Source organism: Mauremys mutica, chromosome 10 (genome assembly GCF_020497125.1).
Source record: "Mauremys mutica isolate MM-2020 ecotype Southern chromosome 10, ASM2049712v1, whole genome shotgun sequence".
NCBI classification, from domain to species: domain Eukaryota; kingdom Metazoa; phylum Chordata; order Testudines; family Geoemydidae; genus Mauremys; species Mauremys mutica.
In genome coordinates, this window is record NC_059081.1 from 28,502,353 (window position 1) to 28,528,173 (window position 25,821).

The 25,821-nt window shown below is 42.2% G+C and overlaps 1 protein-coding gene across 7 annotated transcripts in view; it reads left to right on the top strand.

Annotated features, from left to right (window-relative positions):
* The window catches only part of GALNT13 (polypeptide N-acetylgalactosaminyltransferase 13), a 492,985-nt gene that overhangs the window by 424,420 nt on the left and 42,744 nt on the right, over positions 1–25,821 (top strand). For 6 of the 7 annotated variants that reach the window (XM_045032703.1, XM_045032702.1, XM_045032701.1 and 3 more), the window contains one exon: positions 8,264–8,362. In XM_045032703.1, the coding sequence (XP_044888638.1) occupies positions 8,264–8,362 (99 nt within the window). Of the gene's footprint in view, positions 1–8,263; positions 8,363–21,916; positions 22,583–25,821 lie in introns of those variants that run through there. The other variant, XM_045032708.1, reaches the window with a different exon arrangement.

Genomic DNA, 25,821 nt, shown 5'->3' on the forward strand with positions numbered 1-25,821 from the left:
TCGCACCTTATCGTCCACCTCTTCCACAGTCAGCTGCTGAGAAATCGGGCGAGGAGGCTCCGGCAGCGCGGTGAGGACAGGAATTCACAGAGTGGCGCAGACCTCTCACAAAGCAGGGTACGCCGCGCCATGGAGATCATGGTGGCAATGGGTCAAGTTCATGGTGTGGAACGGCGATTCTGGGCCCGGGAAACAAGCACGGACTGGTGGGACCGCATAGTGCTGCAGGTCTGGGATGAATCACAGTGGCTGCGAAACTTCAGGATGCGTAAGGGCACTTTCCTTGAACTCTGTGACTTGCTGTCCCCTGCCCTGAAGCGCCAGGACACCCGGATGCGAGCAGCCCTGAGTGTGCAGAAGCGAGTGGCCATAGCCCTCTGGAAACTTGCAACGCCAGACAGCTACCGGTCAGTAGCGAACCACTTTGGCGTGGGCAAATCTACCGTGGGGGTTGCTGTGATTGAAGTAGCCCACGCAATCGTTGAGCAACTTCTCTCAAAGGTAGTGACTCTCGGAAACATCCAGGACATCATAGATGGCTTCGCCGCGATGGGATTCCCAAACTGTGGTGGGGCTATAGATGGGACTCACATCCCTATCCTGGCACCAGCCCACCAGGCCAGCGAGTACATTAACCGAAAGGGCTACTTTTCAATGGTGCTGCAAGCACTGGTAGACCATAGGGGACGTTTTACCAACATCTTCGTTGGGTGGGCGGGCAAGGTTCATGACGCGCGTGTGTTCAGGAACTCTGGTCTGTTTAAATGCCTCCAGGCAGGTACTTTCTTCCTGGACCACAAAATAACGGTTGGGGATGTGCAGATGCCTACAGTGATCCTCGGGGATCCAGCCTACCCGCTAATGCCCTGGCTCATGAAGCCCTATACAGGCGCCTTGGACAGAGAGAAGGAACTCTTCAACTACCGGCTGAGCAAGTGCAGAATGGTGGTGGAGTGTGCTTTCGGACGTCTCAAGGGGAGATGGCGGAGCTTACTGACTCGCTCGGACATCAGCGAAAAGAATATCCCCGTAGTTATTGCTGCTTGCTGTGTGCTACACAATCTCTGTGAGAGCAAGGGCGAGACTTTTTTGTCCGGATGGGAGGTTGAGGCAAATCGCCTGGCTGCAGTTTACGCTCAGCCAGACACCCGTGCCGAGAGAATATCCCAGCGGGAAGCGCTGTGTATCCGGGAGGCTTTGAAAGCAAGTTTCCTCGGAGAGCAGGGTAACCTATGACTCTCCACTTGCTTTCAAGAGAAACTGACCCTGGGCCTGTGTCTGTATGTGTCGATTTCGATCTGCGGTTACATACCCCGTTCTCCAAGTTTCCCCCACTTCCAAAGCACGTTTTAAAGCAAATTAATTGTTACACTCATTATTAATAAATCTTTGTTTTACTTTGCATTTCTGTTCAGGTGTTGAAACGTGGACGCATACTGTGCTGGGCACGGTGTACACTGATGTACAGACCGCTTGTTCCATAGAGGAATGACATCCTCCTGCTCCTACATAGGTCTCTGGGGTGGGGGACGGTTGCAAGTGGTTGTGCATGAAGGGGAGGGATTGCAGGAAGGGGTGGGTTTGCAGGAAGGGGCGAGTGGTGCCTTCTTTGGATAGGGGTTTGGATGACGGCAGTGGGCTGCGGGTTTGGGCGTAGGAAGGGGTAAGGGGTGTGGGGGAAGGGTGAGTATCTGTCCGTGGATGAGGGCTCTTGTTGGGGCTCAGGGCAGCGGAGAGGCTCGTTGCTACGGTGGAAGTGCATGGTAAGGGCAGCGTGCCTTAACATTAAGGGGGTGGCAGGCGCTAGGACCCTGGACAAGCATACACATCACAGAATGACCCGGGGCAGCATACACCACACAGAGTGACCCTGGTGCCTACTGACTGCAGTGTGTGTGTGCCCTGCAGTTGATCATGGCCCCAAGTCTGTACCCTGGTAATGTAGGCTATACCGTGCAATTATAAATCCCCTCCCCCCCATACACAAAAAAATCCTCTGACACGAAAGACGTGACCGAAACAGTGAACAACAGCAAACAGCTTTTAATAATCTAATACACAGTGGGGGGATGAAACTTGGATTTGGGACTGGGTGAGCCTGTAAGGGAAGCACTTCTACAAATTTATAGTGTGAGAGGTGTGTGGTACATTAGCGCTATCCAGTGGTGCAGTGACAGTTCTCACGGCCCCTACCGCCCCTCCGTCTTGTACTTTTGGGTGAGGGGGGGGCAGGACTTCTTGGCGGGGGAGGGCGGTTGCAGATACACTGCAGGGGGGCTCGGTCCTCCTGCCTGCGGTCCTGCAGAACATCAACAAGGCGCCGGAGCGTGTCCGTTTGCTCCCTCATTAGCCCAAGCAGCGTTTGAGTCGCCTGCTGGTCTTCCTGCCACCACCTGTCCTCCCGTTTGATGTGTGTGCGATGCTGTTGACATAGGGTCTCCCTCCACTGTCTCTGCTCTGCCGCCTCGGCTCTGGAGCAGGCCATCAGTTCCGCGAACATCTCGTCCCTAGTCTTTTTCTTTCGCCGCCTAATCTGCGCCAACCTCTGCGAGGGGGATGCCGGGGCAGTCCGGGAAAGAGCCGAAGCTGTGTGATGGGAAAAGTAAGTGATTTCCTTGAACAGATACATGTTTGCGAACAGTGAACACAGTCTAGTCAGTTTCTCTGAACAAGACCATACAGGGCAACAAGTCTCACGAGATCTCAGGACAAGTTCGAGATTTCGGAATACGCTCTCATTGGCTGCGGCATTGCACAGGAGAGCGGACAAGTGGGGAGAGACAGCTGAATCCGTCTAGCAGACAGTCCTGGTAAGCCTTACAGTACATTCTGCTTATCAGTTAATGGATAGCTGTGCCCTCCCGCTAAAGGCAATCTGGAAATCATATACTCTGACCCTTTTCCAGCCACTCCCGCCAGTGCACGGGAAAGATCAATGTATGCTTTTCCTATGTGGCCTACAACACGTGGCTGTTAAGCGAGGGTCATTGTTATGCAAAGTAAAAGTCAACCATTCACAACAGTAACAATACACTAATTGCCCTAATTAGATGCAGCATTTCATGAATGAGATCACCCTGATGCGGGTCCCTCGGAGTCACAAAGAGCGGATGCTAAGGGAAGCCCTGCAGAGTCCAGGACCATATGCGGCCATGCTTGTGGAGGCGATGATTCCCATCTACATAAGGATGTCCTGGCGCGGAAGAGTGTGCTTCCCGGAGCACCCAACAAGGCACCTCTCCCGAGGAACCTCCTGCGGAGGCTTTTCGAGGACCTAAATGAGACCTTTCTTGAATTGTCCCTGGAGGATTATTGTTCAATCCCTATATGTGTGGACCTACTTTTCATATAGTTTTTCTTTGAAAATTTTATATATAGTATTTCTATTTTTTTATACCTGTTTTATAAAAAATAAATGTTTACATGTTTATAGCACTTACCGCCTGATCCTTCCCCTGATTCAGAGTCCGGGTTAACGGCCGGGGAGGGTTGGTAGGGGATCTCTGTGAGGGTGATGAAGAGATCCTGGCTGTCAGGGAAAGCGGTATTGTGTTCGCTGTCGCCTGCGCCGTCCTCCACAGACCCTTCCTCATCTTCCCCATCGGCGAACATCGAGGAGGAACTGTCCAGGTTCACTATGCCATCCACTGAGTCCACGGTCACTGGTGGGGCAGTGGTGGCAGACCCACCTAGAATGGCATGCAGTGCCTCGTAGAAGCGGCATGTCTGGGGAAGGGCTCCGGAGCGTCCGTTTGCCGCTCTGACTTTTTGGTAGCCTTATCTCAGGTCCTTGATTTTCACGCGGCACTGCATTGCATCCCGGCTGTATCCTTTCTCTATCATTGCTTTGGAGACCTTCTCGAAGGTCTTTGCATTCTGCTTGCTGGAGCGCAGCTCCGACAGCACAGACTCCTCGCCCCACACAGCGATCAGATCCAGGACTTCCCTGTCTGTCCATGCTGGGGACCTCTTTCTATTCTTGGATTGGCCGGACTCCTCTGCTGGAGAGCTCTGCATCGTTGCAGGTGCTGCGGAGCTCGCCCCGATGTCCAGCCAGGACGTCAGATTCAAAGTGCCCAGACAGGAAAAGGAATTCAAATTTTCCCGGGTCATTTCCTGTGTGGCTGGTCAGAGAATCCAAGCTCCGACTGCTGTCCAGAGCGTCAACAGAGTGGTGCACTGTGGGATACCTCCCGTAGCTACTAAGTTCGATTTGCATCCACACCTAGCCTAATTCGAGCTAGCCATGTCGAATTTAGCGTTACTCCACCTGTCGGGGTGGAGTACCGAATTCGAACTAAAGAGCCCTCTAGTTCGAATTAAATGGCTTCCTGGTGTGGACGGTTGAGCGGTTAGTTCGAATTAACGCTGCTAAATTCGAATTAAAGTCCTAGTGTAGACCAGGCCTTTGTATGATGTTACTAACATGTTTAAGGCCAGACAACCTAGCCTAGGTAAAAGCGATAAGCAGGTCTGTCCTACAGAAAGGAATATGGTTTTACCTCAATTAGCAGTAAACAAAGCCATCGAGCTAAACCAGCAAGGCCTATCCTGATCCTGAACTTGAGATGCAGAGAATTAACTGGGCTTCTTCACTCCAAAGAGATGCACAGGAGACTGAATCCCCTGGGGGCCTTCATGACTTATAAGACAAAAACATCCCTGTGGAGATATAAAGAGGGTGGGGAGCGAGAGAGACTATCTTTATCCTCCTTCTTAGGAGACAAGGAAACCAAGCAATTTGATCTCTGTGATAGGTCCTGGCCAGGCTGGCCAGTAAAAAGCGGAAAAGGAGACTGGGGGTGAGAGAAACCATCTTGAACAAAACCGTATCTTGCTAGATTAAGTTTTAGACTTTTGGATGCATGTTTTCACTTTAATTTGCTTGTGAAATCTCTACCTTAATCCCTTTTACTTGGTATCACTTAATCAAGGCTCTTTTGTATACTTTTACTATAAACCAGTTCAGTGCTGTGTTTGAAGGTAAGGCTATATTTACCCCAGTTAAATTAATAAGTGGTGATGTACTGAACAGTGAACTCAACATCTTCTGTGATTGCACAATGGCAGGGGCTATGCACTGCAGAGAAACATATCTGAGGAGTTTGGTGGCTGGAGTTCACAGACTGTTACTTGCTAGGCAAGGCTTGGGCCAGGAGAGCCCTTGGGGAGTTTGCTGGTAAGGGATTCTGGTGTGGCAGGGAGCTGACACACAGTCTAATCACCAGCAAAACTCACTCTTGCTCAGGCAGAGAGGTAACAGTGGCACACAGCTGTCAGTATTCCCAGCAGTGTGTTACAAGAACATACTTATAGAATTTACTGATGATATCAAGCTGGGAGGTGTTGCAAGCACTTTGGAGGACAGGATTAGAATTCAAATGGGCTTGATGAACTGAAGAATTGGTCTGAAATAAAAAGTGAAATTCAGTAATGACAATGCAAAGTACTATGTTTAGGAAGGAAAAATCAAATATAGAATGGGAATAATTGTCTAGGCAGCAGTACTGCATAAAGGGATCTAGCCGTTCTAGTGGATCACACATTTAATATGAGTGAATAATGAGATGCCGTTGTGAAAAGGCAAATAAAGCTTGGACAGGGAGCCTCCTTCAACAACCATGTGAGATAGGGTTCTCCCCCACCACATATGGAGAGCAGCTTGTCCAACTGCCCCTGGCTCAGGATAGGAGTAGTCCCCAGCAGCTGAAGCTGCTTCTGCTTTTTAATAATAGAACAACCTAGTCCTGGAACCTTCTCTTTCCCCTCATTTGAGTCATACATGAAGCCTGCTACAGACTGTAGACTGCAGAAGAGAAGGCAATGAAGAAGGATAGGGCTAGAACTGGGAGTAGCACTACTCACTTATAAATGAACTCAATCCCCCAAGCAGCTCCATGGCTGCTGTGTGCAGAACAGATGGCTCATTTCCATCACCAGACCAACCTGTCTCTAAAGAGATCAGTCTGATGTGTGGGCATACTACCCAGCCTTATGGACCTCAGATACCCCAGACAGCCACACATCTAGCTTGCACAGCAGAGTTTTAAACAAGCCTGAGTTAAAATAAATAAACTGTTTAAGAGCAAACACCCTGATGGTTTCCTTTGAGGGAGGGAAAGCAATTTAAAAACAGATATCTTTATCATCCCAAATTTCTTAGTGATAAGTCGCCATATAAGACTCCCTAGTTGAATTTCCTGTCAGAGTCTCTTTTTCCCTGGACCAGTAAGGCCTGAGAGGTCTGTAAAATAACACCACTGAGCATCTGAATGAGAGCCTTGTGTTTGTGAATAGTGACCTCCTTTAGTTGATTAAGAACAACATTCTAAAGACAGTCCCCTTCCAGTCCTCCTTGGCATTGTGCAATATATTAAAATAATCTGATTTTACTTGATTTGCTGATTTAATTCTGATTAATTACATTCCAGCTTGATTTATCCCATACATACAGTACCAGTTAGGCTTCAGTAAGTGGTATTTGTAATTGCAGCTGATGGATAATTGTATTTAATATAAATGTTTAATCAAGAATTGAAGTATTTTGGAATTATGCAGTATCACAATGGTTTTTCATAAAGGATGCATGAGAGCTAAAGATGCATTTTTACTTTGTGTATTGCTGTTGGAAATTCCCCCTCTCCTACTGACAGGGGGAAAATTTTTATTTGTTAGACACATTCTTTAGGGTCTAAGCCCCTTTCTTCTGAAAAAGGGTAATAAATAAAAGAATAAGTTATGTGCATGATGAGCACTTTACACACTTTGTACATGCAGCTTCACTGAAACTTTGGGGTGCCAGACAGTATCACTTGGTGTGCTGATGGGGCCTCAAAAGGGATTGTAGTGTCACGTGTTTCAGTTCTGTCTGCAAAGTGAAGGAAAGGGTTGAGGAGGCTGTTTCTGAATTCACCCACCACTTCTGGCACACAGGCACCATGTTGATGGACACAATATAAGGACCTAGACAGATACCCAGATACTACAAAATCATCTTTTCTAGGGAGGTCTTACCAGAACTCTCGAAGAGCAAATATTTTGCCTTGGGAATACACCAGATTGTGCCAACTATATTTTAAAAAGTATTCCCTGGGGGGGTGATACCCCATATAAAATCTATCTACAACGTTTGCTTTATTACACTCGTGCACGTGCACACACACAATTGCATTTGTTAGACATTGTGATAAACTATCAATATATTCATGGTCTGATTTTCAGAGGTTTGAGCACGTTAAGTTCCCACTGACTTTAGTGGGAACTCTATGCTCAGCACTACTGAAAGTCAAGCCATCATTGTGTTTTCAGAAGCAAACTATAAAATATGCTATTAAAGTGCATTGAAGAAAAGTTTCCCATCTAATGCATTATTCCATGTTTATTGCTCTGAGCAAATGGTTTTGTTGAAATGGAGAAAAATAAAGAGATTTCCAAATTTCTCACTCCTTTGTAATTGTGTGCACCCAGGAGGATGGAAGGGTTGTCACAGAGTAAGGGGAAATGTTTACTTGGAGCCTTGTGTTAAAATATGGGCAATACGTGCTGGTGATAGCCAACTGCACAGTATACTGTATTACAGTGGAGGAGAGAGAACCACTTTTAGTCAAAGGGCATCAGGGCAAACCATTACACTTATGAAAGTGCCATAAGATTGTTAAAGTCTGTGCAGAGCAGATGGGGCCTCAGTCTTTAAGGTCTTATCTGAAAGGAGCACACACAGGAACTGTGTGTTACTCAGTGGCTCCACCTGGGAAAGATGGAGAGTTGAATCAGCCCTGCTGCACTTAAAAAACAACGATGAATTTTGAAGACAAATAATTTTGTCCTATATCACTTTCTTCAGGAAAGGTCATATTTTATTAGATAATTAAGGCAAAACAGTCCATTGACATGGAGGAAGAGGTGAATTTTTAATACATACAATTAAGGTATCATTTAAATCACAATGTGCTGCTTTGTGATATTTTTCATGTGCTTGAAGATGTTTTTTGTTCAAAGCTGGGAACGTACATACATGTTGCAGGTTAAAACATTGGTGCATTTGGATCATGTAACTGAACATTCAGATGGGTAGTTGCTCATGCAGTTATCTTATTTTCACACATAAATGTGAGGTTTGGAATTATATTTTTCAAAGGGCATCTGTAGTGCCTAGGTCTACAAATTTAATCCTAATGTTTTTTGCAGTGTCTTCTGGTTTCTTTTCTTTTCTTTTTCTCTTCCTTTTAACTACCTGCATGTGTTTTCACCTTTGTTTCTTCAGATCAGAAATGTTGAAACCAACCAATGTTTGGATAACATGGGCCGCAAAGAAAATGAAAAAGTGGGTATATTCAACTGCCATGGCATGGGAGGAAATCAGGTAAAAAAAAAATTAGTTACACCGTATCTTTAATCTGCGGGTGTGGAAACTAAGGCACAACAACCATCTAAATAATATATATAAACAGCCTGATTTAAATTCACTGAAGGTAGTGCTGAGGCTAAAAAAGAGTCAAAGCTAAAATGTCTCCCTTCAACACTTCACTGCTGCTCCTTTACTGATGAAGAATGATGGGATGGTATTTTTAAGTGTTGGTATTTAAATATTAAATATTCACAGGGCAACACACATGTATTGTCCCATGTACCTTTTACTTTTGGCAGCATTGAAACAGTTTACTTACCTAATTGTGCTTTGGTATTGCAGCAGAAATGTAGGTGTGTAGAATCACCTTTGTATTCAGAGGTAATAAAACAAAAGCTATAGTTACAATTATTGAGCAAAACTTACTACTTAACTTCCTGCCACTTATGAATTTTAACAATACTCAAAAGGCCTAATTTTCAGATAGTGGCTACAAACTTTGAATACATATATGTTGTACACACAGACCCCCATTTGCAGCTCTGGCCAAACTCTTGAGGAAGGAAAACAGTTATAGCATTTGAAATGTAAAGTATTAAATAAGCTTTTACTTTAATAACATCCCTTGTTCCCTTTCCCTTTAGCTGGAGAGAGCTTTTAAAAAGAAAAAAACCCTTGTCTGACAGTCTCTGAGATGGATCAGACGGTAGTAACTGTCCCTTTTGGGAAAAGACAAGTTAGCTGAGATGGGCTGGAGCTGTTGCTGCTGCTGCTGTTAAAATCAAATCCCATTTCATCCCACCTGGGAGTTTGGGTTTCAGCTGGAGCTGGTAGAGGTGATCATGTCATCTGCGTCCCTCTCTCCGGCCTGGTCTGGCCTGGACATCTCCCATGACTAGGATGATGAGGGCCTGGGGTCCCAGGAGATGTGCGGGGAGGTGAGGGGGTAATAGTCATAATGATGAAGCTTGCTCCAGTAGCCAATTTTTCTCCCAAAGCCTTTCTTTAAGAACCCACAAAGAGAATAGCCCATCCCCTATTATTTTGTCCACCAATTAGGTCTAGTGTCTAACACACCAATTTTGGTTCACTGATTTCTGGTTCTACACTTTTCTGGTTTACTAAGCATGATCTTAACACAGTCCTTGAGTTATATCAGTAAGTCTTTTTGTTTGGACTATTTCATACCTTTTCCCATCTATGTTTGTTGTTTGCTGACTTTTTACGGTTGAACTCCCGATTAGGGTAAATCCGTAAGCCCAATTATCCCGACAGTGCTTACTACTCTGAGTGGCCCCACTGGCATTCATGGGGCTGCTCAGGGCACTCAAAGCTTTGCCTGGTAGTTGTGTGTGCTGGATTGGGCTCTAATATTTTTCTTTAATGGCAATGGCAGATTCTGAGCTTCCTTGGGCTGGTGTTACAATCCACTGAAGGATTCTTAAATCTCCAGATTATTTTTGTCCCTCATACATGCACACTAGGGGTCACATTTCCAAGTAAGCACAATGGATGCACATGCAGAGTGTGAATTTACCTATTGCACCTTCAAATCCTTATATTTGCTTATGCAAATGAGTTATGTTATATTTCTGGCATTATTTTTGCTGACTCAGCATGAGCCATTCATATTTGACCTAAATATAGGGGTCCATTATCCATCAGTACTCATACATAACTCCTATAATCATTAATGAGAGTTCATAATGAAAGAGAAAAATAGGACAGAATGCAAGTGCTAGATGGACTGTATAGCTAACAAAATATAGCTATGAAATAGAACTATTTCAGATTGAAAAGGATGTCGAAAATAATACCAGTCTCATTAGGATTTCTGAACAAAAAGTATGCAAGCTTTCCCAGCTTGAGGCAAATAACTCATGGCTCACAAATCTTGCTAAAAATATTTTGTAACTGTAACATCTCAAAAGCATTTCAAGGGACTTTAAGGCTAAAATATTAGAAAAGACCATATATTTTAACATTTCTTTTACAGAAAATGTTGCATTTATAGTCTTAAGAAAACGAACTGTGTTGATTATGAAGCCATGTATAGTACTATATGTTTGATTTATTTGATGTATTATGGGTGAAGAAATCACTATCCTACATTTTAGAAATGTTGCCAGGATATCATACTTTGATAGGCTTCATGGCCATGCAGACCTGTGCATTTGATAACTGCTAACCACCAATTATGGTGCATTAAATTAATGGAGATATCCTATCTCCTAGAACTGGAAGGGACCTTGAAAGGTCATTGTGAAGGCAGCCCCCTGCCTTCACTAGCAGGACCAAGTACTGATTTTGCCCCAGATCCCTAAGTGGCCCCCTCAAGGATTGAACTCACAACCCTGGGCATTGATGAGTTAACTACTAACCCCTTTTTAAAAAGCTACAAATTGTACAGTACAACTTACTGCAACTTTAAAACTGGTCCCTGTGCAAGGGAAAAACTTTAAAGGATCAAGGAGCCAAATACTGCCCTCCGCTATGGGGAAATGGTTCTAAATAAAGTCAGTAGATTTTGTGTACTGATGTCTGAGTGGAAAGAGCATATACGCCTTGACATGGACACAGCAGCAAAATGAGGACAGACACATCCATGAAATTAAGTGGCAGGCCACAATTTGTATTAAACTTTAAAACAGAGGAGGGGCGCTACCTCCCCATCACCCATCCTCTTTTATATCAGGTATTTAATTGGTTCCAGTGCAGGAGTTACGGGGCTCTGTACCATATAACCCATAACACAGGGTAGGATCTCCCCAGACTATTCCCTGAGACTCAGTTCTCTGAATCCTAGCACCCTCCTCCCATGTGAAGGAGACAAATTATACAGCAGGGTGGGGACCTCAGGTTGCGAGGGCCAAAAGGTCTCACCCTGTCACATTGAGCCCAAGGCCCATCATCAAAATCCTACATTATTTACCTTTGGAAACCATTCATTTTATTCTCTTAGCTGCACTGGAAACCGGCTGCATGCCATGATGAATAAACAACTCCACCCTCGTAACTCAGCTGGGTACTAAGCATGTTCCTACTTAACCCACTGTGCTTGAAGGTGCTGCAAGGAAGGCAAAAAGCTTCCCGGTCCTCCACCAATTGGCCCAAAGGAGAAAAAAATTCCTTCCTGACTCCCTAAACAGGCGATCGGCTAGACCCTGCAGCATCTGTCAGGCTGGGTTCCCATTCCTAGTTCAGACAGGTAGGGTCGGCTTCTGGAACGGAGCTGAAAGGGGCACCATATGGCCCCTGTGCTTGACTAAATCCTGGAACCTGGAGAATGCTGGCCAATCAGCACCCATCTCCCTCGGCTGGCCAGTGGGTGCCAGAGACTCCCGTGGGAGGAGCTACCTATTATCCCTTGGCAAATGTGTCTCTTCCTTACTGCTGGGACCGTTTCCCTTTCACTGCCGGCCTCCTCAAGTTTCCACACCATTTGATGGTGGTGGGAGGGATGGCAATTAAACCTGTACCTGCAGATAGATTTTTGATTAAATGGAACATTGGCAATGAGTGAGTCACACAGGAAGATGCATTATTAATGCTTATCAAAATCAGACACTAGGTAAAGCCCCTTCATTGTTTCATTCCACTTTTGCAATAGCTGACTTCTAGGATTTTTGTTATTTTAGTTGAAATCCGTTGATTTTGCTGGTCAGGTAGAGAATGACTCAGCCATGTGGTTTGTCTGCCTGGAATCATCTCCATAGGCATCATGGCTACTCTTTTATTATGTTACCATGGGAATGGCTTCTGTTACTGTGGATATTCAGAAATAGAGCCTCTGCTCATAACAATAATCTAATCGTACCCTCATTCACACACAAGAAAAAGAAATAAAAGAAGTCTGAACTGGAGATTAATGCAAGTTTACAATTGCTACTCCTATATGTTAGTTTTACCAAAAGAAGCTTTCTTTTTTAAACATTACGATTTAGTAATATTGGCTCTCTATGGTAATAGATGAGAAATGTCTTCCTTAGCCACACACATTTGTAGGAAGAGCAAGAATATATAATCAATCACTCTTTTTCTCTTATAAAGATAAGTCAAATAAACAAAAAAGCTCGAATTTCAAGGTTCATCATTCATTCGTTTCACTTATTTTGCATTCCTTTCTTTAGATCCAGTGGTTGTATTGTGTTTGACAATTCAGTACAATAGCCTTTCTCCTAGTGAGGTGTGTTTTAATAAAAAGAAATTTAAAACTATCAACAGACATTTGTTGTAATACCATTTGTTTAGTCACTAAATCTTCAGAACTAAATGAACAAAAGAGCTCACCTTTTGAGAAGCCTAGATTAGAAGAGACCTTGTGCAGTGGCTTTTCCCCCCAGTCTTCTGCTTTTTAGCAGCAGGTTAAAATTAAGGAGTGAGATTTTATATTTTCAAAATATAAACACGGATTGGTGTCGGCTTGACAGGAAGAACAATGACGGCAAATGCAATGGGAGAACAAACAGTGAAAAATCCAAGTGAGCTATGAAATGTATATAGTAGTAGATCCTCTGCAGCATGGGGCACAGGTCACTTGCTGGAGGATTCTCTGCAGCTTGAGGTCTTCAAACCACAATTTGAGGACTTCAATAACTCAGACATAGGTTAGGGGTTTGTTATTGAAGTGGATGGGTGAGATTTTGTGGCCTGCGTTGTGCAGGAGTTCAGACTAGATGATCATAATGGTCCCTTCTGACCTTAAAGTCTATGAGTCTATGAGTATAGTTCTTTTTTATTTTGCTACATATTTAATTATTTATAATTTTATGCTGGAGCTGGTTTAAACGATGGCTTTCTGAAACTGTGCTGTCTCGTTGTCCTCGTCTACGCTTGCAACTCAGCTGTGTAGGTGGCAAAGTGGGGGCGTGCCTCTCAGCTAGAGACAGGGGCGTCTCCAGGCACCAGCGCACCAAGCGCGTGCCTGGGGCGGCCTGCCGGTCGCCTTGAGGGAAGCAGTCAGGCTGCCTTTGGCGGCATGCCTGTGGGAGGTCCACTGGTCCCGCGGCTTCGGCATCAATTTGACGGCGGGTACGCCGAAGGCACGGGACCGGCGGACCTCCCGCAGGCGCGCCACCGAAAGCCACCTGACTGCCGTGCTTGGGGCGGCAAAATACATAGAGCCCCGCCCCTGGCTCAAGGAGGCATGCTTGAGCTAGCTTGCTAAAAATAGAGAGTAGCTGCAGCAGCATGAGCTGCAGGATAAACGAGCCCCTGAGTACTTGCCCTTCCAAGACCCTAGGCACATACTCAGGACACTGCTGTGGCTACTCTCTATTTTTAGCATGCTAGCTCGATTAGACAAACACCTATTGGGAATGGCCTAGATAATATTTAGTTCTGCCATGAGTGCAGGGGACTGGACTAGATAACCTCTCGAGATTAGAGCTAGCACCAGTATGTCACCTCGAGCTGGGAATCACACCCACTAAGCCACTCAAAGTGTAGACATAGCCTAAGAAGCACAGCACAGAACTCACAGCCCAGGGGTAGTGGCTAAAGTAGCTTTAAGCCACCTTTGTATCCTCCTAATCCTGGACTGCTCTAGGTGCAAGAGGCTGCACATAATTTAGACAGCGTTGGGGAACTGTCTAAATTACAGCAGTTTCCTTGGGCTGCCATATGGCTGTCCAGAATCTCAATTCTGCTGAGTGCTAAAGACCGCTCCCCCCCCCACACACACACACCCTGCCAGTGCTTAACTTGTAATGGAAGAGGTGTCAGGGCGCAAGTAATTTTTTTGCATTCATAACTGATGTGGAAAGCCCAGGGGCTATGAACTGCTAAGCCTATAGGTGCCGGGACTCAGCTCTGGCACAAATTAAGCACTGCCTCCTGCCCCCCAGCCCTCCCTCAACATTCCCCCTATGCGGTGGTTTGCAGTGAGGTCCTTGGAGCCTTACAGCTATCTCTTTAGTATTGGCACTGGGGTCATCTTCCCCAGCTGTATATGGCACATTTAGGGTCCCTTTACCCCACTCTGGTCCTTTTACCCAGTTTAAAGAGTCTGGAGCAGAGGTGAGGCTCACACCCCAGGAATTAATGAGTCCTAATTCCATTTCTAACACTGAACCCCTCTCTCTCCTTGGGCAAGCCGCTTAACCTGTCTGCCTCAGCTTCCCCACCAGAAAAATGCAGATGATAATACGCACATAACTCACCTCACAACATGAAACTCCATGGAAATTGCTGATGGTGAAAGGAGGTGAATGTCCTTGCAAAATGCTGTCAAAGGCCTTCTGTGTGTTGTAAGTCAGTGTGAATTTGACCCAGTGTTTGTAAAGTCCTCAAAGGTATTATTCAGTGATGTTTGTGGTCACTTTTGCAATCCCTGTTTCTCCATTTTAACATCACAATTCTGTAATCCTTTCCTATTTGGCATTCATTCCACCATATTCTAGGAAGTTATTCTGGGAGTCTTTAGTCATGGTTGCTCAGATCTATCCTGTCCTGCTGTAATGGAACATCACAAGAGAGTGTTGCATGGTAATTCTGAAAGCTGCTTTCTTTTAAAGATGCTGGCTTATTCGGGGAGATGTTATGCTTTATTTTAATGCAACATTAGAGATTAATGCTTTTACCAAATCTTTTTACCTTGCAAAGTACTCTTTCTAAATGTCATGAAAAAGAAGGATATTTTATGTGATAGCTGACTGTAAATCTGAGACTAGTAAAAGCAAAAGCAGAAAACGACTATTAACAGCTGGGATATAAGCGTTAGATAAAAATCCTTTTTGTTGTTGCATCCAGATAAAAATTTCAGAGCTATCCAAATGAGGGAATAAGTATGGTAAGCTGAGCCACTCCTCAGCAATTGCCCTATTCAATTTTTTAATTATTTCTGTTCATCAGTTGGGGTTTTCTTTTCTTCTTCTAAGAATAATAATTGCATAGTCAACCTAAATTATATGTTACAGTTGATGATTTGGAGTGAGTTCTACAAGGTGCTGAGATCTTCCTCTATGGTGCTGTGAACAGCATTCAGCTCATCTCTGGAAATGTGCAGCCCCTTGTAGAGTCAGGCTGTAAGAAACTAAAAAAAATATTATGTGTTTGGAGACTGCGAGTGAGATCCTCACTCCTGCTCTAGCCTTTTTACTTCAGGTAAATGAGCCAGTGAGACATAAAGGGGCCCTAAAAGCCCCATGTCCAGCCTAGGGAGGTTTCCCCGGTGCAGGAGCTGTAGAAAGTCTGCATTTTGAGGACTCCTGCACCAGCACTGATGTAGGGACCTGCCAGGTTTATAGGTGGGGAAGAAGGGACAATATGAGGGTGAGGTCACAGTATGCAATATTGTGGAGACTTTGGGCCATGCTGCAGTCCATAGAGTAGCCCCAGAACCTGCTGTAAGTTAGATCCCAAGGACTGTCTAGGTTGAGCTGGATATTTTCTTTAAGTGAAATATGAAAAAATAAAGTTGTTGTTTTTTTATTCTAACTAAAAGTTACAGTATAGTGCTCAGAAGCTCTAAAAGGTCTCATATGCCTCTTATGCTCCAGGTTAACCATGCAGAAAGCAAAGTTACCCACCAGGTCAGTAAACAGTGCTGGCTATGGAAGAGAAGTGGGGGGAGCTGTAGTCAACCCAGTTGTGTGACCAGAGAAGTGGGGCTAGAGAAACCTGGTTCTATTCAGGACCTCTTTTGTATTTAAAAAAATAAAAATTGACCATACATGTTGAGGCTGGGATCTCTTTCCCCCAGTAAAGTTACTGTCTGCAGAGGTTTGGGGCTTATTCCACCTTTCACTGGCTATGGAGACAAGGTAAGGGAAATCTTGCCTTCTTTCCCTCCATTTACTGTTATATGGGGCTCCCTCCTTGGTGATCACCATTTGCAGAGGAAGAACACAGCCTTGTGAGCCCCTTGCTGGTGGCTGGCAGCTCTAGCTCCATTTTAGAACTTCCATTTTCAGAACTGACTGTCAGCTGCTCCTTCCATGAGCTCCACTGCCCTGTACAGGAAAAGTTAGAATTAAGGAGCAATGTAAGACTGGATTCAGCTATATGCAGCTGCTTCTGAGAGTGAGGTAACCTTTAGAATAAAGGGCAACATTGATGGCTATAGGCTTCAGAGCTGTAGCTTTGTTAATCTGTATCAGCAAAATCAACAAGGAGTCCTTGTGGCATCTTAGAGCAGGGGTTCTCAAACTGGGGGTCGGGACCCCTCAGGGGGTTGTGAGGTTATTACATGGGGGGTCGCGAGCTGTCAGCCTCCACCCCAAACCCTGCTTTGCCTCCAGCATTTATAATGGTGTTAAATCTATAAAAAAGTGTTTTTAATGTATAAGGGAGGTGGCACTCAGAGGCTTGGTGTGTGAAAGGGGTCACCAGTACAAAAGTCTGAACCCCCTGCCTTAGAGACTAACAAATGTATTTGGACATAAGCTTTTGTGGGCTATAACCCACTTCATCAAATGCATGGGGTGAAAAATACAGTAGGCAGATATAAATATACAGCACATACCTGCCTATTGCAGTTTTCACTCCATGCATCTGATGAAGTGGGTTATAGCTCACAAAAGCTTATGCCCAAATAAATTTGTTAGTCTCTAAGGTGCCACAAGGATTCTTCGTTGTTATTGATGGCTATGAAAGCAAGGACTCTCAAACATCTTCCGTGAGCTGTGCAGACAATTAAAGGCTGAACAGAGCCCTAGAATAAAAAAATAACCTGCAAATGTCCCCATTGCCTTTTTCCACTTATATTCTACATATAATCTTAAAGGATGACCATAAAATATGTTGTATGTTTGATTTGTTAGCACCCTTTTCTTAGCATTTAGCCTTTTGCAATTCATTTTTAATTAGGATGTTCAGGTGAAATAATGAACACAAGAGCATAGTGTTTTGGCTAGTATCAGGTGGAGTTTATGGTCTTTCATGTTCTTCTTAGTATGTGAGAAAATGTTCAGTTTTTCCAAGACATACTGTGGTGTTGATAAGTTTGGTTATGCACAGTTCTGTTCCGAGGTGGTGGGCCTTGGAGAGGGATCTGTGAGAGCAGCAGGGGAGTTTGCTTTCTGTCTTGGTCTCTGATCAAAGTCAGAGGCAGAGTCTCTGAGGAACAGTTGCTCCCTGGAAATCGGGCATTGGTTGTTGTACTGAGATTCCTAAAAGAAGAGACTACCTACCTGCCATTTGACCACCTCTGTTCCATATCTAGTTCTTATATAGCAAGTTACATATATAGTAGACTGATTTCTCCTCCACTGGGAAGTTGACCTGCATGGCCTCGGCCTGGAGATCTGTTGCCACTTGGCAGAGGTAACATTACATAGGTATAGCCTATATCAAAACCACATTCTCCAATTTCAAAATGATTCCCACCCTCCCCAAGAAGAATATTATATGAATAATAATAGAAAAGCAAGACACAGCTAAGAGAGGTTCAGTCACTTAGGGCTGCATCCCGCACAATGCTGAGTACTCTCCATGCAGGCGAGATATTGAGTGCCCTGCACTCCTGTTGAGGGTACTCACAACCTAGCAGGACTGAGACCATGGACATTGTTGGTTCATTGGCAGTTAGAACCCAATCCTACAAGATGCTGAGTACTTCCTGAGTGGTGCAGGATTGGGCTCTTAGTGAATCCAGAATGAAACCAGCCAGATTTTTCCCTAGTTTTATTTTTAGTAATAAAACCTCACACGGTAACAGTTGTTGTAGAGTGACATTAGAACAGGCGTATTATGTATTTGTTTTAGCAAACATATATATGAGGTAACCATTTCCCCCTAAGTCTTATATTGACCGCTTAGAACAGATTAGAAACTGAATGACAAAAAGCATATAGTTTAATGAAGGAAGTGATGCAGAGCCCTTTCTCAAGGTAGAATTCTAAGTAACAAATCTTTAGGGGTTGTTTTCCATCTGTGGAATTCTCATTCTATGCATACTTAACGACAGGATAGGTATTTGTAACATGCTAGTGAGTATGAGGGGTTTCTACACAATGACATGTAAAAAACGTCTTGATGCTTGGAAGATATGTTCTTAGGTATGTGCTTGACTTTTAGAATCTACTCAATTTTGACTATAACTATAAATGTATGTTTTATCTTGCTCTAGAGAATTTTCTACAATAGAAATTCTCAATTATAGTTATATTATGTGGAGTAATTTTTTACTCAGTAAATACCCTGCCAAATCATAAAGACTAAGAGCCATATTGGGCCACTGATTTTAAGCACAAGAGAACTTGCCATTAATTTCAATAGAGAGTTCTGCTGAAAAATCACAATATGGCTTTATAAGTGTAATTAGTCAAACTTTATATATTTTATTTTAATTATAATGTAGCAATGATTCTAACATTTTATACAATCATCTAAATGCATTTTAAACACATTAATTCAAAAGGGCAGAATAGTTTATTTAATCATAATTGGACATTAAGATAAGAAATTTGTCATGTCTCAAAGAAAGGCATGCTGGTGTTTTTGCAGAATTTACATAAGAGAAAGTATCACAGAAATGAAACTAACAGAACGATCTCAAACTTTCCCACTTGGAGAGTCAAGTGCCAGTGCAATTGGGCAAACAAATATGGCTTAATTGTGCTTCACCTGAAGTGTCTGGTTTATCAATCTTTGTATGAGTGTATTTTAGGATTTGTTAGATTTCATTTCCATAATTTTAAAATGTCATAAAGACAATACTAAGTAACTGTCTAGGAAGCAACTCAGCATTACTCCACTTCACTCTACACCTGCCCCTCTTACTTCTCTGCTGCCCTGTCCTCCTCTCCCCCTGCCCTGCAATGTCCCCTTTCCCATCCATTTTCTTCCCATTTAACTTTACCTCCCAACTAATCCTTTTCCCTTCAAAAACTAACATGATGTTTGCTGCTATTACATTGTTCACTCCACTTGTGCGGTACACCCCTTTCCACACCCTGTGGCTGTCTGACCTATTTATGTTGTGAGCTCTTCAAGGCAGGGCCTGCCTAATACTTTGTGTTTGTATAGCTCCTAGCACAAAGGGGCTCTGTTCTTGGTTGGTCTTTAGGCATCGTGTCCGTTTCAGATAGTAAAGGAAAGAATCTTGTTTATATAGTTAATGTGCTAAGATCCTGGGAGCAAAGCCAGACTTTTATTATAGCTTCTTTAGAGGGCCATCCATTCTGAACTGAAAGTTGTCTTAACAAACCCTTGATGAAACCCCAGAACCAAAAAGTCCATTTTTATTGCAATTTCTATGAAAGACATTATATGTACTGTGGTCCTAGGGTGACTGGATAGAAAGTGTGAAAAATCAGGACAGGGGATGGGGCGTAATAGGCACCTGTATAAGAAAAAGCCCCAAATATCGGGACTGTCCCAATAAAATCGAGACATCTGGTCACCCTATGTGGTCCTGATTTGATAGCAGCAGTTCAGAAATTGATAGAAGATACTGGTGTGGAAAATAAATGTTTGAAAATCAAGAAAATGGTTGTCATCAGCACAGTAGTCGTTATTTCATCTGTATTTACAATACCATCCTTCTGCACATGATGAAAACTAGTTCCCTAGCAATACTTATTTGAGAATCCCTGTAAAACTAAAATGTCCTTTCCTGAATATGTTCTATAATTGTTACTGTATATATGTACAAGAGACATTTCCAAAGTCATCAACTGATAATAATTACCTCACAAAAAATGTAAACTGTATATTTTTATTTTAATGTTATTGGTTTAATATTTGTATACTTTATACTGCCTCTGAATATTGGGCCACGTTACCTTACAGTAATAATTGGTTTTAGGTTTTTAATATGCTTAGAAGCATCTGGGTATGAACACCAAAAATAACTAAATAAACAAACAAATATTCATTATCATTATTAGAGCTGAGAGAACAGTGGAGTAAATTTTCCATTAGTATTTTTTGCAAAATGAACTTTGATTTGATCAAGTTTGAGATCACTGCTATTGGTACAAAAATCTGCTAGATGAGATATGAGTTAATTTCATGCAATTAAACATCCAGCCATATTTCCTGGTTCAACAGGGCACTTGACTGATTTGTCCATTGAACAACATAGTGTTGTAAAAGTCGTGGTTACTAAACATACTAAGATATTATTGTAAAATGAAGCCAAATATCTGATTATGCTTTGTCTCTTCTATTCAGTCACAAATATTTACATTTATATTTTGGATCTGTCCATATACTAAAATACCTCGGTGAACTACAAGATTTTCATAATTAACTATCAAGTTTGAAAATGAGTAAGCAGAGTGTGCATAAATCTGCTGTAATATTTTGCCCCCTAAAATGTCCTAATTGGAAACTTGGTAACATTTGCGTTTATTCTTTAATTGGTAGTATAATCAACTTCAGTTTGAATGCTTTGCCTAAGGTGGCTTTCATCAATTAATGTCTTTGTGCATCAACATAATGTGAGAGGGAAGAGAAAGCACTTTTCCTGTAGCTTTTATTAGAATGCTTTAAATCAATTAAGAAAGGTGAATTCAAAATAATTGGGAGGCTTGAGATAGTTAATATGGCAGCCAGAATAAATGTGATTTAGGCCCATATGCAATGTTTCTATCTGAGACGTGTCCCGTTAGTGAATGCCCTTACCTGCTCCTTGATTTTGAGGCTTTTTTTTTTTGACGAGAACATTTCTTCACTATTTGAGTCTACATAGTATTAAAAAAGTATATTTAATATCCTGGGCTTGAATCCTCGGACAACCAATAAAATATACTTGCCAGAAATCTCCCCTCAGATCCATCCAATAATGTCTCGTGGATCTGAGACGAGAGTTTTGTTCATAGATGACTGAAGCTACATGCCTATTTGGCACTGCATCATGCCATCAGCATGTGTCCTACCTCCTTCTTACTAGTCGGCAGGTAGGTGGCAAGGATTCCACCTGGAGGGCATAAGATATAAATATCCTTCCCCTGGTAGGTCAGTGCTACCCCATCTGAGCTGGGTTCTGGTTCTATCTTGCTCACCTCAGGTGTTGCCTCCTTTTCCTTCCCCTCATAACCCAGGGCAGTGGGGACTTTTCGTGGGGCCATCTCTCCTTTTCATCTGCCCAGACAAAGACCCACTGTGTTCAGTTGTGGGAAGCACATTCCCTTTATCTTTTGGTTTGTCCATCCTGCGGCAAAAAAGAATTACAAGTATATGCTAATCTTAAATCTGATCCAGTGATTGTACAAACCATTTGTACTTATCCATGTTACCAAGTTCAGAAACTGTATATATTTCTGCAGGAGTGATTAGATAGAATAAACTTACTGTTGCAATCTGTAGAACATAATAGCATGCAGATCAAGGCATAATCAATTTAATTGCATTAATTGGGGAGGGATAGCTCAGTGGTTTGAGCATTGGCCTGCTAAACCCAGGGTTGTGAGTTCAGTGCTTGAGGGGGCCACTTAGGAATCTGGGGCAAAAATCAGTACTTGGTCCTGCTAGTGAAGACAGGGGGCTGGACTCAATGACTTTTCAAGGTCCCTTCCAGTTCTAGGAGATTGGTATATCTCCAATTATTATTTATTTTTAACTTTGTTTTACTGTGCATTAAGGAACTCTAGAACATTTAAATTGATATTCTTTTCCCCGCAGAGATTGCACCCACCAAAGATTGTCTGCAGAGATAAATGTGCTATTGATGTGGATGTTCGATGCAGAAGATAATAAACACCAGGTTGCATAGTCCAAACATAAAAGAATAATAGAATTTTAAATATTGCTTGAAATCCCAATATAAGGAAATTGGTACAAATTTGTACCAACACTTGACTTGATAAAGAGTTAATTGCGTTGTTTTGAACTTAACCAGTGTTGATCAATCAGGTTAATTTCTCAGTCTTTTGCTTCAAGCAGAGTGGAATACTTGGTCTGCTCCTTTGTACGTCAGTAATACACAATATGACTCTGTCATTTCATAGTAATGCTGGTATGTGAGCAGTAAGCATAGGCTTTGACATGCTTGTGGTTTCATAGCAGTCATTCCTGATTATGTAGTTGCTGTTCGGTGGACAGTTCTAGGTATCACATTACAGGGGTAATATTTAAACATTGAAAAAGGTACATAGGAAGATAATCACCTTGATCACAGAAACTCCCAGGGATTACAGCCACTGGGTATGTTTGCATAGCTACTGTCTGGGTCAGAATTGCATTAATTAGAAAAAGCTATCAGCTATTCAGATAGCGGTAGAAAAGGTAAAAGCCATTTCACAGAATAATAGTTATCTTATTGTATGTTATCAACGTACTTATATGCCCCTCCCCACAACACTGTAGAATCTAGGCATCTCCCAAATACTTAAAATTTAGAGCTGGTTAAAAATGTTAATAGTTTTTTTCCATTTATCTGATACGCTCTGTTTTAAAAATAAAAGAAATAAAAAATATCTTTCTCTTTCTTTTTTCCCAGCCTATAGGAAAAATAGCTTAGTTGTGTGTGTGTGTTTTAAGGAGTGGGTCTATGTGCTTGTGAAGCCCTTATTAAAAGAAAGAAAGGAAAAGGTTTTGCAGGTAGTCCTGAACAAAGAAAGCCCCAAATCATTCTTATCTGGGAGTGAGTTCCTTAGTTGAGGTTCAGCTGTGAAAGTTTTGTCTCCTGTGCTCACAAGCCTGTCTCTATTTGTTGATATTTTCATGCAGAGCCTAACTATCATGGGAAGTCATGTTGCATAGAGAGACAACCTTTTAGAAATATAGGCCCATTCCTATTGAGGGCTTTAAATATGAGGACAGAGACCAGGGATTAGAATTTATTTTCAGTGGCAGTCACTGTGTAGAAAAGAGCAACTAGGTGATCTGTTCACAGTTACCTGTGTTGCTAAACAATGAGCTGCTGTTTTGTGCTATTTGGTGATTTTTCAGGGTCTGTGATGTCATCCCAGATATAATCAATTGTAATAACCCAGCCCGAAAGTCACAAATGTATGGATCACTGTAGCCAGATCTGAGTCTGTTAGGAAATGGTATTCTTCTGTCCACTGACAGATGTAAGTGGATGTTCTGTGCTGACATTGTTATTTGAGCATCTAAAAATGCTCGGGTGTCCAAAAGGAGCCCAATGTTGCAGCAGCCTGGCTTAACAATCAGTGGGCAGATGTCCTCAATAGAAAGGTATAGAGGCAGCAAGTTCTTCAAAGGTCTTCCATCTTCCTACTAGTATTCAGTCAGTCTTGCCTGGGTTCAGATTTAGCCAGCTGCTCTTCAAACTGTCTATTTCACAGGCTAAAAACAAGAGAACATGAACTGAAGTCATGAAAGGCCTGGGCAACAATGGATATTAACAAAAATGTCTTTACAGAGGGTCATGTATGTGTAACTGTCAAAGGCATTAGCAAAAGCTGAAAGGGTAAACATATTCAAAAAGGAATTAGAGAAATATTCACAAGAAGCAAAGTTTGCAAGGTAAAGACCCAGGAAGTTAATAAACACCTTTCTAAAGGGAGAACTAATGCTGGGAAATTGTTGTGCCACAATCTATTTGTGTGTTTAAATCCCATTATCTAACATCATTGATCTTATCCCCAGTTCTGTATTGCTACTGCAACACAAAATGCAAAGTTGGAATACTATGAAAGAGCATTATTTGTGCCTAGTCTGTCTACCTGCAACATCTTGCGAGGCGGTGATCCTGTGAAATTTCTAGACCAAAGTATTTAAATTTATCATCTAAACTTGCACATCAGAATCAAACCTTTGGAGGGTGGTTCATCACTAACCAAATCCACAAATGCTCAGTTTTACATTTGGATCTCTGCTTTTGCTGAATTTATATGTAAACTTTCAGGTATTTAGAGAGCTCCTTATTAGCTACAGATCAGTGAAGAGTCCAGAGGCAAAGTTTTAATTTATGTTACTAACTGCTTTCAAAACTGTGATTTTCATACATCAAAACAGCATTTATGGGTTTTGTTAAAACTAGCTTCTTTTGTTAAGCAGGCTGCCTTTTCAGTGATTTGTCTTCACAAATGTGGAGGACAGGATCAATGGATATTGGCAGCTCTCATCTACATCGTTTTTCAGATATGGTATCTGTAGTATCAGGGAATAGAATTAGGCCTTCTTAATTTACCAAAAAGTATTAATTAGCTAAACTAACCCTAATTCAGTATATAAAAATTACTAATAATACTCTGCAATTTATAGAGCTGGATTAGAATTATTATTAAATAAGAGGAAATACCTACTATTCCTTAGGTCTTCAGAGAATAATACCTAAGCACTCAGAAGATTCTTCACTTTCTGCTTGGTGCATGACTTAATTGATGGATTTTATTTTCTGGGTACATGAGATAACCTTTTATAAAGCAGTGTCATTCTTTCTTCTTAAAATAATAAGATGAAATATGAATGTTATTTATTATTGTATTCTGATGGTGTCCACAGTGAACTATGCACTGAGCACACAGAGGATGAAACCGTCCATTCCCTGAAGAGCTTACAGTCTAAGAAATTTTGATGAAAAGCTGAAAACCAATTATGAACCAAGTCAGCTGGGAGGAAGAATTTAATCAAAAAAATGTGAATGATGGGAATCTTGTAAGAACACCTTATTAGATTCCCAAAAAAGCTACAATTGAGTAAGAGAGCTGTACTGGTTAAAAAACTGACCTGGTTTAGAAAGGAGGTGAAGGCAACTATATATATATAATCCCTCCACTAACACAGTGTTTGGGATATTCTATGGACCTTCCAGGATCCAATTTGGATATGGATAGAGACCTCCTTAGTATTTTGATGAAATAAATCCTACTGGGAATTATGTGATTATGGGAGACTTTAATTTTCCAGATATATATTGGAGGACCCAGATATTCCTGGATGTGATAGCTGACAGATTTCTTCACCAAATAATCATTGAACCAACAAGAGGTGATGCCGTTTTAGATTTAGTATTGATAAGTAGTGAGGACCATCCTAGAAGAACTGGTTGTGGAAGACAATCTTGGTTCAAGTGATCGTGAGCTAAATGGAAGGATAAACAAAAATAGGTCTGCAGCTTGTCTTCTTGATTTCAATAAGGCAAACTTTAAAAAAATTAAGAGAAGTAGGAGAGTGTACTGCACTGAAGAACTCAAGTATCTGAATGTGGAGGAAGCTAGGAATTATGTTAAGTCAAAGTTACAGAAACTGTCTGAAGCCTGCATCCCAAGCAATTGTAGGGTGAGTTGCAGACCATACTGGATGAGCAAGCATCTGAAACAAGTTATTAAAAGAGAGCCTATAACAAATGGAAGAAGGGATGGATCAGCAAGGAAAGTTTACCTCTTGGAGGTTAGAAAGTGTAGGGAAAAAGTGAGAACTGCCAAAAGTCAAGCAGAGTCAGACCTTGCAAAGGAAATTAAAAACAATAGTAAAAGGTTATTTAACCATACAAATAAAATAAGGAAAGAAATAGGATGGGGTGGAAATTAAAGATAATCTAGGCATGACCCAACACCTAAACAAGTACTTTGCCTTGGTTTTTAATGAGGGTATTGAGGAATTGAGGGATAGTGGCA